Here is a 14965-nt window from a genome sequence, read left to right on the forward strand (position 1 = left end):
GACTTATACTTCAGAAAGGCAAACTGTAACCACCAAGGGGTTAGGGAATCCCTGTTTTCTTCAATATGTCCTCTAAAATGTCTTCTTTCTATTCTTCAATGTTCTTAGAGAAAATGTCCAGTTACTTCTTGCTTTCCAACCTCAAAATTCAATTACACATCCTACCTCCTCTCTCCTTACAATTTATGTCTGAGTGACTGTATACCCAAGTATGTGTGCATGTCTCAGCTAGGCTATTAGTTAGCAAGTCTAAGCCACACTCTATTGCCTCCAACTCTCCTTAAAGCTGTGGTACAGACGCTACAGGGATACCTAGCTTGTTACACCAGTGCTGAGATCCAAACACTGGTCCTCATGATTGTAGAACAAGCAGATAAGTAAAATCCATCTTTCCAGTCCTACAAGTCCATATTCTTAAGGGTGGCCACCAAGCAAGAAACAAAATTTTGTTTGCAAGACTCTAAAGAGGGAGAAATAAAACCATAAAAAACAGAAAGAAAGAAAAGAAAACATGTGAAATGAATGAAGAGAAGGTATATGTACAGGTGTTCTGATTACTAAAGCTATGGACTTACAATCTGAGCCTCACATCTGAAAAGGCCAATTCTCTTTAAATTGTTCATGAGCACCTTCAAGTACTGCCTCATTCCTTTTATAAGCCACTACCAATCACTAATACCTCCCTTGTATCTTTGAATGTACAGGGAATAGTTCCCCCTTGTAGAACAAAATCTAACTTTATTACTCTGTACTTGTTCATAAACACCTAGCTAAATGTTGAGGTTGGGGGGGACACAAGAGACAATCATGTTGTAATGACCAAAATTGGCAAATTTGATGTCATCAAACAATTCATTGACGTACTTCTTTTCTAACTTTACATTCTCATCTGTAACATTCCTTTTTCCCTCCACAGCTCCTCCAAACCTGACAATACTGTTTCCTTGTTAACACAGAAAATAGTATGACATAAAAACCTATCACCAATTCCACTTATTTGCTGTATTTTTAACAATTCATTCTTCATAAGACATAAGAACAGAGTTCCAGTTCCTCAAGCCTATCTATCTGTCTTCTCTCTCACACTGCAACTTCGGCCTGTTTTAATGGCATATCCTCTAATAAATGTTTCTGGACTATCCTATAAAAAAATCTATCTACTAGGTATGTTTTCTATTTATTTGCTGTATGTTAGTCTCTAATGTAAGCTATCCAGAACAGAGATTTTTGTCTTTTTCCTACATATCTCTCTATAATCACTATATATTGATGCACTAAGCAAACCCGATATTCCAAGACACATTTGTTAATTTGAATGAGTTCTCAGCTTCAATTTTTGTATGGCCAAAAGAATTACAAAATTCCCTGCCCTAATTTCTGCCCCACTTAAGTAAAAGATAAAATTCAGTTATATTGAATAGACAACTTGGAGTTACTATTGATTCTTCTTTTTTGAAAATTAGTGGCTTCTGTTCTTAAAACATTTTTTTGTTTCTTTGCCCCCTGCGCGCGTGTGTGGTTGTGTGTGTGTGTCTACATGTATACACAAATATGTGGAGATGCCCACAGAAATTAAAGGATGGGGCTGATGTGTGTGTGTGTGTGTGTGTGTGTACATGTATACACACATATGTGGAGATGCCCACAGAAATTAAAGGATGGGGCTGATGTGTGTGTGTGTGTGTGTGTACATGTATACAGACATATGTGGAGATGCCCACAGAAATTAAAGGATGGGGCTGAATCCCCTGGAGCTGGAGTGATAGGAAGAATACCAAATGTTCTTAACTGCTGAGCCATCTCTTCAGCTGCCCATCCCCACCCCCATGGAGACAAAGTTTTCTGTGTAGCCCTGACCTGACTGAAACTTTGTAAGTTTTGTAGGACCAGGCTAGCATCAAATACAGAGAGATCCACCTGCCTCTGCCTCCCAAGTGCTGAGATTAAAGGCGTGCGCCACCACATCTGGCCTGGTTTTTTCAAAACAAAACAAAACATATAGTTAATATATCCATCTTGTTGGTTCCACTTTCAAAGTAAATTCTTTTTTATTCATTTATTTTTTTTCACATTTCTAACCTCGTTTTATTTTTATTTTTTTGTGATTTGTACTTTTTTAAATTGGATATATAATTTACATTCCAGATGCCATCTCCTTTCCCCATTTCCCCTCCCTAGCAAACCCCTATCCCATTGCCCCTTCTCCTTTTTGCTTTTAAACAATATTTTAATGTTAATCTCAAAGTAAATTTTAATACTGATCTTTCATCATTACTGTTGTCATAGTCCCAAAACATTTCCAATCTTGTACCTGGACTGTCATAAAGTTACAATGGCTTAGAGCAGTATTTCTCATTTCAAATGAATAAAACTCTGTAGTAGCTTTCTACTATGACCAGAATACAATACAAATTTCTTACTGTGGCCACTAAATGTCTGAAATCATTGATTTGCATATTTACTGTTCCTCTTAAATTATTGAAAGCATCTCTCATGATACTGAGCATATAGCAATCTATTATAAATACTTCTTGAATTAACTATCTTGAGTTTTTCTATTTCTCAGAAGGCTGTTTTTAGGGATTTGTTTTCCCCTTGAGACAGGATCTCTATGTAGCTTTTGCTGGCTTAAAATTTGCTAAGTAAACCAAGCTGACCTCCAGCTCAGAGACATAGAGATGCCCCTGTCACTGTCTCCTATGTGTTAAGAATAAAGGTAGGTGCCACCACACCAACCTACAAGAACCTAAAACAAAGACAGAAAGACTCTTGAGTATCTACATTTCATATGGCTGAACCAAACTGGTAAGACTGAGTTCAGTGAGAGACCCTGACTTGAAAAATAAAAGTGTGGTGGTGCACAAACACACACATACACATGAAATGTACCTCCACAAACATGTATATACACAGGAACATAATAATTACATATAAATCTCAGTGAGGCAGCTATATATAATTTTAAAAAGTCAACATGCTACATAAACATTGTTTCTTTTTCTAACCCTTTGTATGACCTCTTTCGTTTGTTTGAAATGTGATACAAAGAGTAAGGCTAACTGGAAATATGAACAAACTGCAAATCACCTGGTCTTCATTGGAAACGTTGAGTTTACATGTGAGATATTTGCTAGGTATAAGATAAATGATGTCCAATGAAAATACACAGGTAAATGAATAATTAAGAAAAAGCAAGTTAGCTGGGTGGTGGTGGTGGCAAATCCCAACACTTGGGAGGCAGAGGCAAACAGATTTCGGAATTTGAGGCCAACCTGGTCTACAGACTGAGTTCCAGGATGGCCAGGACTACACAGAGAAATCCTGTCTCAAAAAACCAAAAAAAAAAGAAAAAAAAAAACCAAACCAAGTTTACAATATTAGTAAATATGTAAAAAATACTGCTATTTAAATGTGTTCTTCAAAGCTCAAGGTTAGAATTGTTCTTTTCAAGACAGGGTTTCTCTGTGTGGAAACCCTGACTGTCTTGTAACTACTCACTCTGTAGACCAGGCTGGCCTCAAATTGAGAGATCTGCCTGTCTCTGCTTCCAGAGTGGTAGGATTAAAGACTCATCTCACCACCCTGGACTCAAGGTTGGAATCTTCATTCTCAATAAAACTTTTAAGTGGTGAGATACCCTAAATACTTGGCCAGGAAAACTAATATGGTACAGGCATTTTCTCAATTAAGACGTTCTCTTTTCAAATGACTATAGTTTGGATCAAATTAACAAAAATCTAACTAGGACAACAGACTAGTACCATTACCATGAGAATCAGCTCCTGAAAAGGAAAGAGTTCTGGTCCATTTTCTCTCTTCCACATATATTATTTTGCCCTTCTATCTTCTACCTTCAGCAATGCTCTAAGAAGGCTCTTACCAGATATGGCCCATCATTCTTAGACTTCCCAATCTAGAGAATAGCGAACCAAATACATTTTCTATATTATAAACTATCCATGGCAAACAAAGACAAGTGCTTTGGCAGCCTGCTGACAGAAAGAGCCAACACGGCTCAGGAAGTCACAGGAGCCTACAGAACCAAGCTGACACCTGAGTATGAAGATGAACAAGAAGAAAAAGGAAAACAAATGCACACAGGAGGGTGATGGTTAGTATAAACTGTCAACTTTACAGAACCTAGAATCACCTAGGAGACAAGCTTCTGGACTTCTGTGATGAACTTTTTAAAATAAACTCAAGTGGGAAGATATATCCAACTGTAGCTGGCATTATTATATAATCTGGGGTCTAGGACTGAATAAAAAGGAGAATAATGAGATTCACTATTCTCTGCTTCCTGACTGTAGACTGTCACTATGACTTACCATCATGATGAAATGTACCCTCAAGCTGTGAACCAAAATAATCCCTTCCTTCTGTATTTATTATTAGTATTTCATTATAGCAACTAGGAAAAAAACTGAGATGACTTGTATGATAAGTCTGATAATTTGTTTTTTTTTTTTAATGGCCTTAAAACCAGTTTGTCGGAAGAATATGGAAAAGTTTGTAACTTTGGGCCAGGAAAGTCCTAGAACACTGTTAATAGGGATTAACAGGCCATTTTTTTTAGAAATTTAGAAGACCACAATGCTAAGATAAATTTCAACAAGGCAGGCTCAGTTTATGAGGTTTCAGAAGGAAATAAGAACTCAGATAACTAGGCTAGAGACCCTGTATATGATATTCTGGCAAAGAATCTAGCTGTATTCTATCCAGGTGTTATGAAGTGAAGTTGGGTTAAATCAGAGTAATGAATTAATTTGTCTGGAAAAGAAAATTATAAAACAAGATAGTAACCAGACTGCAGCATGGCTATTTCTCACTGCTCGCATTCAGATCTAAGTAGAAGATAGTTTAAGAAAGCAAAAGGTGAAACAGAAAGATATGAAAACTGAAGTTTGCTTAGGAAAAGTGCAAATTTAACCTTACAGACAAAGCAGTAGCATGGTTAAAGGGAAATCTGGTGATTTCTAATGGGTCAACAGGAAAGGCTTCCTTAGAATAAGCCTCCAACTACTGAAGTCTTCACCTTCCCAAAGAACAAATCAGTTGGAAGAAACAGACTAAACAGAGAAGGCTGGCTGAAAGGATTTCCTGCTCCTTCATAGCCACTACCCAGGGAAGTATTTCCCTAGGGCAACTTACACAGACAGAAACTACTGCTACCATGATCCAAGGGGGTCAGGCTATACCCTTCCAGTGTCACAGAGTTTAGTTAGCCATTAAGGCCAGGCAATGTATTTTTAGGATTGTTTTTTTTCCTTTGGGACAGGGTTTCTATGTAGTCTTTGATGGCTTAAAATCTGCTATGTAGACCAGGCTGGCCTCCAGCTCAGAGATGCAACTGACCCTGCTTCCCAAAGATGAATTTCTTGTAGAGAAGACCAACAGAGCCATTACCTGAAGTAGTGAAAATATAAACAAAGTTGAGATGGAGACTCCAAGATTTTGGAGTTTTCAAGACAATGGGATATCTACTGTTGGTTATCTAAATTTCATTGAGTAGCCAAAATTGGTATTTAGCTGCAGTAAGTATGGAGCTGGTCCAAGAAAGAGGCTATGTGCTTGAGCTAGACAGATGGGACTACTCAACTCCCTGGAGTCCACAGGACTCATTAAAACCCCAGATGCATGACATACAACTATAGGTTTGAAGTTTGCCTGCTGAGTTTCAGTTTGGTTTTACTTTTTCTTGTACTGACCTAGTTCCTCTTTTTTGGAGTGGGAATGTTCGCTCTATGTGATTTTAGGTTGAAACTACTTGACATTTTTTTTTAATTGTATGGGGTTCAAAAATTAAGAGATTGACAAAAGAGCTGAAGAGGTGGCTCTGCAGCAAAGAACACTTGCTGCTTTTGCAGAGGATCTGAGTTCAGTTCCAAGCACTCATAAGGTGGCTCAGTTACCTATAACTCCAGTACCTGGGGATCCAACTCCTTTATGAATACTGCACATATGTGGTACATATACATACATGCAAGTGAAACATTCATATACAAATGTAAACAGAATTTTTAAAAAATTTAATTGCCTGAAACTGAGATGAGACTAAAAATTTAGATAGTCATTGGAGCTGTCAAAAACCATGGGGCCTTTTGAAGTTGAACTGAATGTACTTTACATTATGAAATAGCCACAAGCCTCTAAAACCAAAGGGTAGGTTAAGGGTTAAAAAATTAATCTGTTTCAGCATCAAACTGAAGGGTGAACTCCTGATGGTTAATATTGACTGAAAGCTTTACAAAATCTAGAATCATTTCAGAATGTCTATAAGGGATTTTACTGACTAATTGAGTGGGAAGACTCACCATAACAGCAGGTGGCACCATAACATGAGATAGAGTCCCAGATTGAATAAAAATAAGAATGCAAGTTTACTCAGCGTTTATGTCTCTGTGCTTCCTGACTGTGGATGCAATCTGCCCAATTGTCTTCCCTCATGACTCCACCCATGATAGTGAACTATACCTCTGAAATGTAAGGCTTCCATTCTCCAACTGCATTTGTCACATAATGTATTACATCACCAAGGAAAGTAATTAAGACAAGTAGTACATAGTGCTTTATTGGTATATTATCTAAAAGATGAATCATGGCTTAAAAGGAAGATTGAACCAAATCGTGCAATATAGTAAAGCATCAACTAACAATTTAAAACAAAAGATGGAGATGACTAGACAGGCACCTTCAAAGGCATTTTCAATAGAAATGGGAAAGCTCGGGTGAAGCATTAATAGATAATGAAGTAGTAAAATGGGTAAAATGAGTTGATGTGTTAACTGAAAAGTAAAAATGGTACCTAGCACAGAATAGAATCAATAAATTGAGAATTATAATTGCTGTTCTCTTTATTACTGCTATTGTGAGATCAAAGAGGATAAAGATCAGAAAGAAAATAAGAGAGGTATAACTGATTTATGTCTATACACACACACACAAACAGGTTCTAGGTGAAGGTGAAATAGCACTTTGGCTTGTTTTATTCTAATTAAACTCAAGTGAAGTCCTTTCAAAAGTTCAATCATAGAGCTGTATCATAGAGCTGGCAAGATGACTCTGGGTAAAAGTGCTTGCCACACATACCTAACAACCTGACTTTGAACCCAAAAATCCATAAAAAAAGCAAAATGTGATTGTGAATATGTGTAATCCTGGCATTCTCATGGCCAAGATGGGAAGCAGGAACCCAAGAACTGGCCAGCTAACCCAGAGTACACAGTGAAAAACAAAAGGAAGAAAGGAACTGACTCCCAGGAAGCTGACCTATGACTTCTACATGACTATCACAGAATGTGCATAGACATGTTAGCACATGCCACTTACAAATACATTAAATCATTATTTTAAAATCTCTTCAAAAAAAAACAACAAAAAAAATCTCTTTTTACAATTGCAAAATCTTTATTTTTTTTTTAACAATGAGTGTTTTAAAATTAATGTTTAAAAGCTAAAACAATTCTACTTCAGGTACGGATAAGCTGAACACATTTCCTAGAGCAGCAACTCTCAACCTGTGGGTTATCATCCCTTTGGGGGCATTGAATAACTCTTTCACAGGATCACCTAAGAAGACCATTGCAAAATACAGATAGTTACGATTCTTAACAGTAGCAAAATTACAGTAGCAGTGAAAACAAGTTTATGGTTGGAGGCCATTACAATATGAGGAACTATAGTAAAGGGTCACAGCACTAGGGAGGTTGAGAACCACTATCCTAGAACCCAAAAAACAGCACAGTGGTGAAGAGCATTTATTGCTCTTCCAAAGTTCAGATTTGAGTATCCAGTTGAAGAGGCTCACAATTGCCTAGAACTCCAGCTCCAAGGGCTATGTATACTCTTCTGGCTTCCATGGACATGCATACAGAGATACATATACATATATAAGTAAAAATAAATATATAAAATTTTGTTGATATAAATTCTATATCCAGAGCTGCCTTTGCCTACATAATCCAGCTATTTTAGTTTACCTGGCCCTTTTGTCTACCCTTTACTCTCCTGGCCTCTGAGTCTCTTGGTCTCCCACCCCTCCCTCATCTCCTCATAGGGCCTGGCTCAGGGTCTTGTTCACTCTGGACTCTCCCAAATGTCTCTCCATTTTATCTACAATAAACCTTCTCCTCCACAATATGTAGGAGCAGTCATGTTCTCCTTTTTACTTTCTTTTTATTCAGTAACTTATTAAATGTTAAAAAGAGCAGTCGCCAGAAAAATTATCTGTATTAATATTTTGCTGGTATGTTCAACTGAACCTGAGCAAATAAGATAAAGACAAATAGCAGTACTTTCATTCTACACAGGTAAAAGAATCACAAATTCCAGTTTCTAAATATGACTTTTATCAAATATGACTTTTTAACATTAATCTTATACCTAGTTTAATCTGCTAGGTTCATAAAAATGGCTATTTTGCAATTCATATTACCTGTTATCTTGGAAACATCACAAAAGTTAATGCTGTATATAATACTATATAATACTCCCTCAATGACCTTACATAAAAAACATTTTCCAGACTTACTTTTCAAGTTCTTCCTGAGAATGGGCAAACGTACAATTTGTTCCTCGTGGACAACCCCCTTGTTGGCGTAAATCTCGGCACATGCTAGTTTTATACTTGCTGTTTGGCTGCGGCTACACAAACAAAACATTTACCAAATGGAAAAGGTATTATTCATTATTCACTCTTTAGACTTCAGAACGTAAAAGACTTAAGTCTTTTTTGTATCAGACACGTAGTTCTCATGCATGAAGAAACAAGCTGCATCCATCATTTCCTACTGTAAGAGTGGTAGACAGCATTGAGGAGGCCTTTCAGGCCTTCTTTCTGAAGGTTATCTGAAACTGATTCAAATTCATATCTACCTATTTCTTAATCTTCAAATTGTGGTAACAAAATAAAATAATTTTCAAAGGCACTTAAGAAAATGGAAAGCTACGGTCTTTACCCATTTAAAAGCTTCCCCAAAAAAGTTGAAGTAAAAAAATTATTACGTTATTAGTTGACTTACATGCACAATTCTATTCATAGGCAAAAATGAGGGAAGATATAGAAATGCACCATTAGACCCTATGGTAGTGGTGCATACTTAGAATCCCAAGAGTCAAAGGCAGCCAAATCTCTGTGAGTTCAATTCCAGCCTGGTCTATAAAAGTTTCAAGACAGGCAGGGCCTCACAGAGAAACCTTGTCTTGAAAAACCAAGAAAAAAAAGGAATTAAAAAAAAAAGCGTATGCATCAAATATGCATCAAACTCTTAAGAAATTGCTCTTATTATTGTGACCTTAAAAAAAATAAAAAAATATATCATTTAGTTGATACTATTATAGTATTTTCTAAATAGAATATAAATAGAATAAAAAGTTAACAGATTTTTAGAGTACTTTTGGCCCTACCTTGTTAGATACTGATTGTATAAAATTTAATATGATATTTAACTCAACAAATGAAAAGACATTTAGATAAGAAATTATATTCCAACTTCCCCTTCTAAAGTACACTACAAATATAAAGGAATTTCAAATTCCATATATACTACAAAACAAATTCATTTGAGAGACAGCAAAGAAAAAAAAAACTTTCAGCTATAAAAAGAAATGATCAAACATTTTGTAATTCAGTGAATTCATGTCCAAAATACCCTCTAAATTCCTTATAAAATGAAATGCTAACCAAGTACAATAAAAAGGGAGTTTCTCTCAAAAGTACAAAATAAAAATTTGCAAGAAAGCTATGTATGTCACTCAATGTCAGACTTGTAGCATGACCTGCCAGGCAGGAAGCCCTGGGTTCAAAGCCTGTGCAGCTACACATGCACATACACATGAACATCCTCCTCTCACACACACAACTTTTAAGAGGAAAGGGTTATAGATGGAGTCCATTTGACAATAACATTGTAAGTATGTTCAGGATGAAGCTGTGTTGGACACAGCAGTAGTTAGAAGTATAATAAGTTAACTTACCTGGGGCGTTTCATGGCCTTTTCTACTATAATTTTGTATAAAGTCCACAAGACCATGAACCACTGTTTTAACAGCTACCATTGCATTTTCCAGTTGCTCCCAAGTTGGTGAAACAGCATCTAAATTAAGAGCAAAAGGGATGGGGGGGGGGGTTGGAAGAGACAACATATTAACAGTCATTCCTTGTGCTATTTACCTCAAAGTTCCATAAAGTACAAGCACTGGAACCTTTCCCCACATACCTGGATTAGGGTCTATGTTTGCAAGAAGCTCTAAATGAGGTCTCAGTCTATTTAAATTAGCGGGGTCACCTGTTCGTTGCAAAACAATTGTCAATTCCTGTACACTCTTTGCAAATGATTCTGGAGACTGTAGCTAACAAACAGAAAAAAAAGAAATGAGAATGATTTTTACTCTGGATTTTTGGACATACCTATATTCAAATGTTTTCCAATAGATACTTAATAGTTTTCAAGTGTCTTCAGATTTCATAATAGGACAATCAATGATGAATTAAACTTTCACCTCAGAATCTGCCCTATGAAATTCATCACTAGACACTTAGAAAACATTACTTATCAGCTATACTAGATTAGCTCTCTGGGGTCAGAATGTAGATGAAAGTTTTCAACTTTATAATGCTACAAAAGCAAAATATATTCAGTAGAAAATGTTCCACATTTTATACTTAAATTCTTCCGGGGGAGTGATGTGAAGTACAGTAGTCACATCATGAGACAATAGCACTGACCTACAACTCTTGCTGAGCAGGTAAGTATGAGGGTAAAAGCCCAAAGTGTACAATGTTCTAAGTCACCATGTTCACGGGTTAGATAATGTGTATTTTTTTTTTTACTTAGACAGGCATATTAGATTAACAGAGAAGGAAGGATCAATACTATAGCATTTTCTGAGACAGGAAGGGTACAAAATCTAACCTTACAAACCTTATCAATGATAGACTGCATGTGTGATTTATGAGCCAAGTCCCCATACAGCAGTGAAGACCACTGCTCAGGTGAAATACGGAGTCCTGCTTCCATGGCAATATGAACAATCTGCGCATCATGCTCTCTGCGTAGTGCCTCATAACTCCGAAATTCCTCCTTTAGCTGCATCAGAGAAGAGTCTTCATCCCTTTTAGTAACCTAAAAATGGGAAGAAAAAAAAATCAAACTCATTAGAATTGGTCTGCCTTTTCCTCTTATCCAGTTCATTTACTTTGGGTATGGGGACAGGGGTGAAGGGGATATGTAGCAGATACCACAAAAAGTAGAAAATGCCACTACAAACTCTTTTTCAGAACAAAACAGAAAGTATACTATGTACTCAATCTTTTTCTTCATTGAGTTCATCAGCATTTGGCAGGAAAGACTTAAAAACAAAAAAATTACAGTAAGGGTGTTGTTATAGGCCCTATGGCATCATAAACAAAAGGCAATTAAATATGACAAGTAAATAAGAAAATTTTCAGAAAATGTTTTCTCTTGACTGAAGACTACGTGAGCTACATCTCTAAAAATAGAATTTCTTTAGGAAAAAGGGGAAAATCAAATTCTAAAAACCAAGTGTTAATGCTAGGCAGTGGTAAAATATGCCTTTGATCCCAGCACTCCACTCAGGAGGCAGAGGCAGGCAATTCTCTCTAAGTTCGAGGCCAGCCTGGTCTACAGAGTGAGTTCCAGAACAGCCAGAGCTACACAGAGAAACCCAGTCTAGAAGATGGTGGAAAACAAAACAGCAACCTACAAAGCAAACAAACAAACAAAACCATCATGAATGAGCAGAGGACAGAATTGAAAGTTCTAATACATGCAAGAAAAGACTCATAGATGACCTTAAGTACTGTGATAAATTAGATATTTAATCCTGAAGGGAATGAAAAGTCATTGAGACTTTTTTACAGAAGCACTATGATTAGGTACATGTCTCTAAAACAATATCATCTTCCTTTCTTAGAAAGTGTTTTTGTTTGGTTGTTTGGTTGTTTGTTGTTGTTGTTTTGTTTTTTTTTTGTTTTTGTTTTTTTTTTTTTTTACTGTTTTAGTGAAAGAGTACTGCTTTCTTGTTTGAGGGAAGCACAGGCTGAGCACCTCACATCTTTCTAAGAGGGCCGACGTAGATTAGTAGGAGCATTATTTACTGTGGTTCTTTAAGAAATGAGATAGATACTGCAAACTGTTTATCTAGAACCGTGCTATGCAAAGTAAATGTTTTGCTTGTTTTAATTGTGATTAAACCTTGTGTATGTCCGTCTGTCTGTGTGTAGGTCAGAGGACAACCGTGGGAGTGAATCTTCATTTTCCATCTTGTTTATGTTGGCCATAGCTTCTGGGAACCTCCTTTTGTATTCCATCCATTTCACTGTATGAGCTCTGAGACGTAAGACTCAAAGAACATAAAACCACACCAAATTTTGAGATTCAAATTGGACAAATCATCTATTCAAAGCTCAAAATTTCCTGCTGAGCATGATGGAACCTACCTAAAATGCGAGCATTCAAGAGGCTCAAGCAGAAGAATCATGAGCACAAAGTTTGGCTTGTATTACATTACAAGACCCTGTCTCAATTTTGTTTTCCTAGTTGGTAAACAAAATAAACAAAAACAAAACAAAAACCTCCAGCTATCTTAGTGGTTATGTGTATTGAGGATAGCCAAGCGTAAACACAAAACTGCAGAAATTCCCTTAGCTGAACCTTCCAGGTATTAGTATTATGGGGTGTAAACGTCTATGTCCTGCTTAAGTAACTATTTTTATTTCTGCTGCTGGTAATATGCCCCAATAACATGAGACTGAGAAAAATCAATCATCACTTCAAAATAGGCCATAAATTCTTTGGGAATCTATAAATAGGTAAGGGCTTGAGACACTCTAAGTTGTAATTAATATACTCTTTTATTTATTTTATGTGAATGAGTATTCACCTGCATGTGTATGTGTATATCACAGGTGTGCTTTGTGTCCATGGAGGCCAAAAAAGTGTGACAAGATTCCCTAGAACCACCATATAGATGCTGAAATACAAACCCAGATCTTCTTTAAGAGCAGCAAGTATTCTTAACCACTGAGCCATTCATCACTGTAGTCCCAATCAGTACAATTTTAAACAGTTGATAATGGGGGAGTAGGGGAAGTAGATATAACTTAGAAAGTTTGTATTCTTCTATAACCTTCTTTAAGAGAACATCAGAAAATGAAAGGAGGGATTATTAACCTAAATAGGAGGGGGAAAAAAACAACTATATAGAGGATTACAACACACACACCTAAGCACCATATAGTGTAGTGTAGACATGACCCATGGATAGCAAAAGCACCTAAGCAGGTGAAGACTTAGGTAACTAAGAGAGCCTGAGCCACTTAAAGTACTAATATGCACCAAAATCATTTGTGACGGGCTAAAGTTATAGCTAAGTTGGTGGAGTGTTTCCCTAGCATGAACAAAGCTGAAGCTTGATCCCCAGCACTACATAAAAACTAGACATTGCAGTGATGCACACCCATCATCTCAGCAGTTGGGAGGTAAAAAGAAGAGGATCAAAAGTTTAAAGTCATCCTCAGCTATATAACAAGGTCAAGGTGAGTCTAGGATACAGGGGAAACTGTCTTTAAAACCAACAATCAAACCTTATTTATGAAGCTTTAGAAGACATACTCTCAAATCAACTGAATAAGAATTCTTGGTATTAGAGCCCAGAAATATAATACATAGATGACTGGAATGCTGTACTTTCAGTTGGAAACCGTTACATCATGCATGAGAATCATTAATTCTCCTTGTTCTGATTCCATGTTCCGTAAGCAAAGAACCTGTATAGAAAAGTCTACCAATATATAAATAATATTTATTTGGTATGTGTGTACATGGGCATGTACATGCCATGCATGTGTGTGGATGTGAAGAAGCAGCCATTAGCACTCTCCTTCTATCATGTGGGATTCAGGCATCAAACTTGTCATAAGGCCCAAAAGACAGTAGCCACAAAGTTATTTCATTGCCATGAATTATACTGCTTATTAGAAACTGCTTAAACTGATAATCTGTTGCATTTGATCTTGATTATAACAATCTTAATCCTGACGAAAGATCATACAACTACAAAAATCTGGTTGCTAAGCTGGCAAAGGTGATTAAAAGACACTGAATAGTGATCACTGTACTGAGGTTAGTTTCCTAGCATTAAATGTCCTTGGCACTTAAGTGTGCCTAGCTTTAGCATCTTATATTGTATGGCAGTGAGGATGAAATGAGAAAATTGAAATACATCCTAATCTAGTACGATGTAAACACCTTAAACTATAAATATGTAACAATCATAAACCTATACCTATAGAAAAAGAGTTGGGTATTTCAGTGAAAGACAGTGGGAAAGCCTAATCAGTCACGTGAGAATGACAAATGATCTCTATAACTTGGCTACTTAGCTTGAACACATGATGTTTAAAGAATCAGAGCATCACTTAAATCCTTACCTCCTTTAAGGACATGAACTCAAGCACCACAACTATCAGGCAAAAGTATCTGAACTTCATTAGCAAAGATAAATCCATTTGAACATGCCTCCATCATCAACCACCTGTTTTCTAAATTAGAGAACTTCCAAGGAAATCTTTTTAAATCTTAGAGCCTTAAAATGAGCAAAGGAAGGTTGACATGTCTGATTTACTTTCACAAACACAGTGAGGTTATAAATCTCTACGTGTTAGGTGTTAGGTGCTAGCGAACAATCTACACTTGAATAACTATTGAGTGTATTTGGCTTTTGCTATGCACATAAAGCCAAATACTGGACCCAAGACCTGGCTGCTCCCAGGGACCAGAGAATTCACAAATACAATGTGACCTTGCTTCTTAATCTAAAAGTATGGTTAAATAAAAATACCAACAGTGAACAGCTATGCAGAAGAGATAAAGGTGGGCTTGGGGTCTGAGAACCTCGAGGAGGGATAGAGAGGTGTTTTCATGCCATGGGTAACGTGAGTCAT

General features: G+C 36.7%; 1 protein-coding gene and 1 non-coding gene across 6 annotated transcripts in view; both read right to left on the bottom strand.

The window, feature by feature from the left end:
- The window catches only part of Rc3h2 (ring finger and CCCH-type domains 2), a 57395-nt gene that overhangs the window by 19886 nt on the left and 22544 nt on the right, over positions 1-14965 (bottom strand). For all 5 annotated transcript variants that reach the window (XM_076928653.1, XM_034496871.2, XM_076928651.1 and 2 more), the window contains 4 exons: positions 10923-11123; positions 10218-10350; positions 9976-10094; positions 8531-8643 (listed from right to left, as the gene is read on the bottom strand). In XM_076928653.1, coding sequence (XP_076784768.1) covers positions 8531-8643; positions 9976-10094; positions 10218-10350; positions 10923-11123 — 566 coding nt within the window. The remainder of the gene's footprint in view (positions 1-8530; positions 8644-9975; positions 10095-10217; positions 10351-10922; positions 11124-14965) is intronic.
- On the bottom strand, positions 10441-10551 carry LOC117704816 (small nucleolar RNA SNORD90). Its single transcript, XR_004606335.1, has one exon. It is a non-coding gene; the product is annotated as a small nucleolar RNA SNORD90 (small nucleolar RNA).

Source organism: Arvicanthis niloticus, chromosome 2, assembly GCF_011762505.2.
Source record: "Arvicanthis niloticus isolate mArvNil1 chromosome 2, mArvNil1.pat.X, whole genome shotgun sequence".
NCBI lineage: Eukaryota > Metazoa > Chordata > Mammalia > Rodentia > Muridae > Arvicanthis > Arvicanthis niloticus.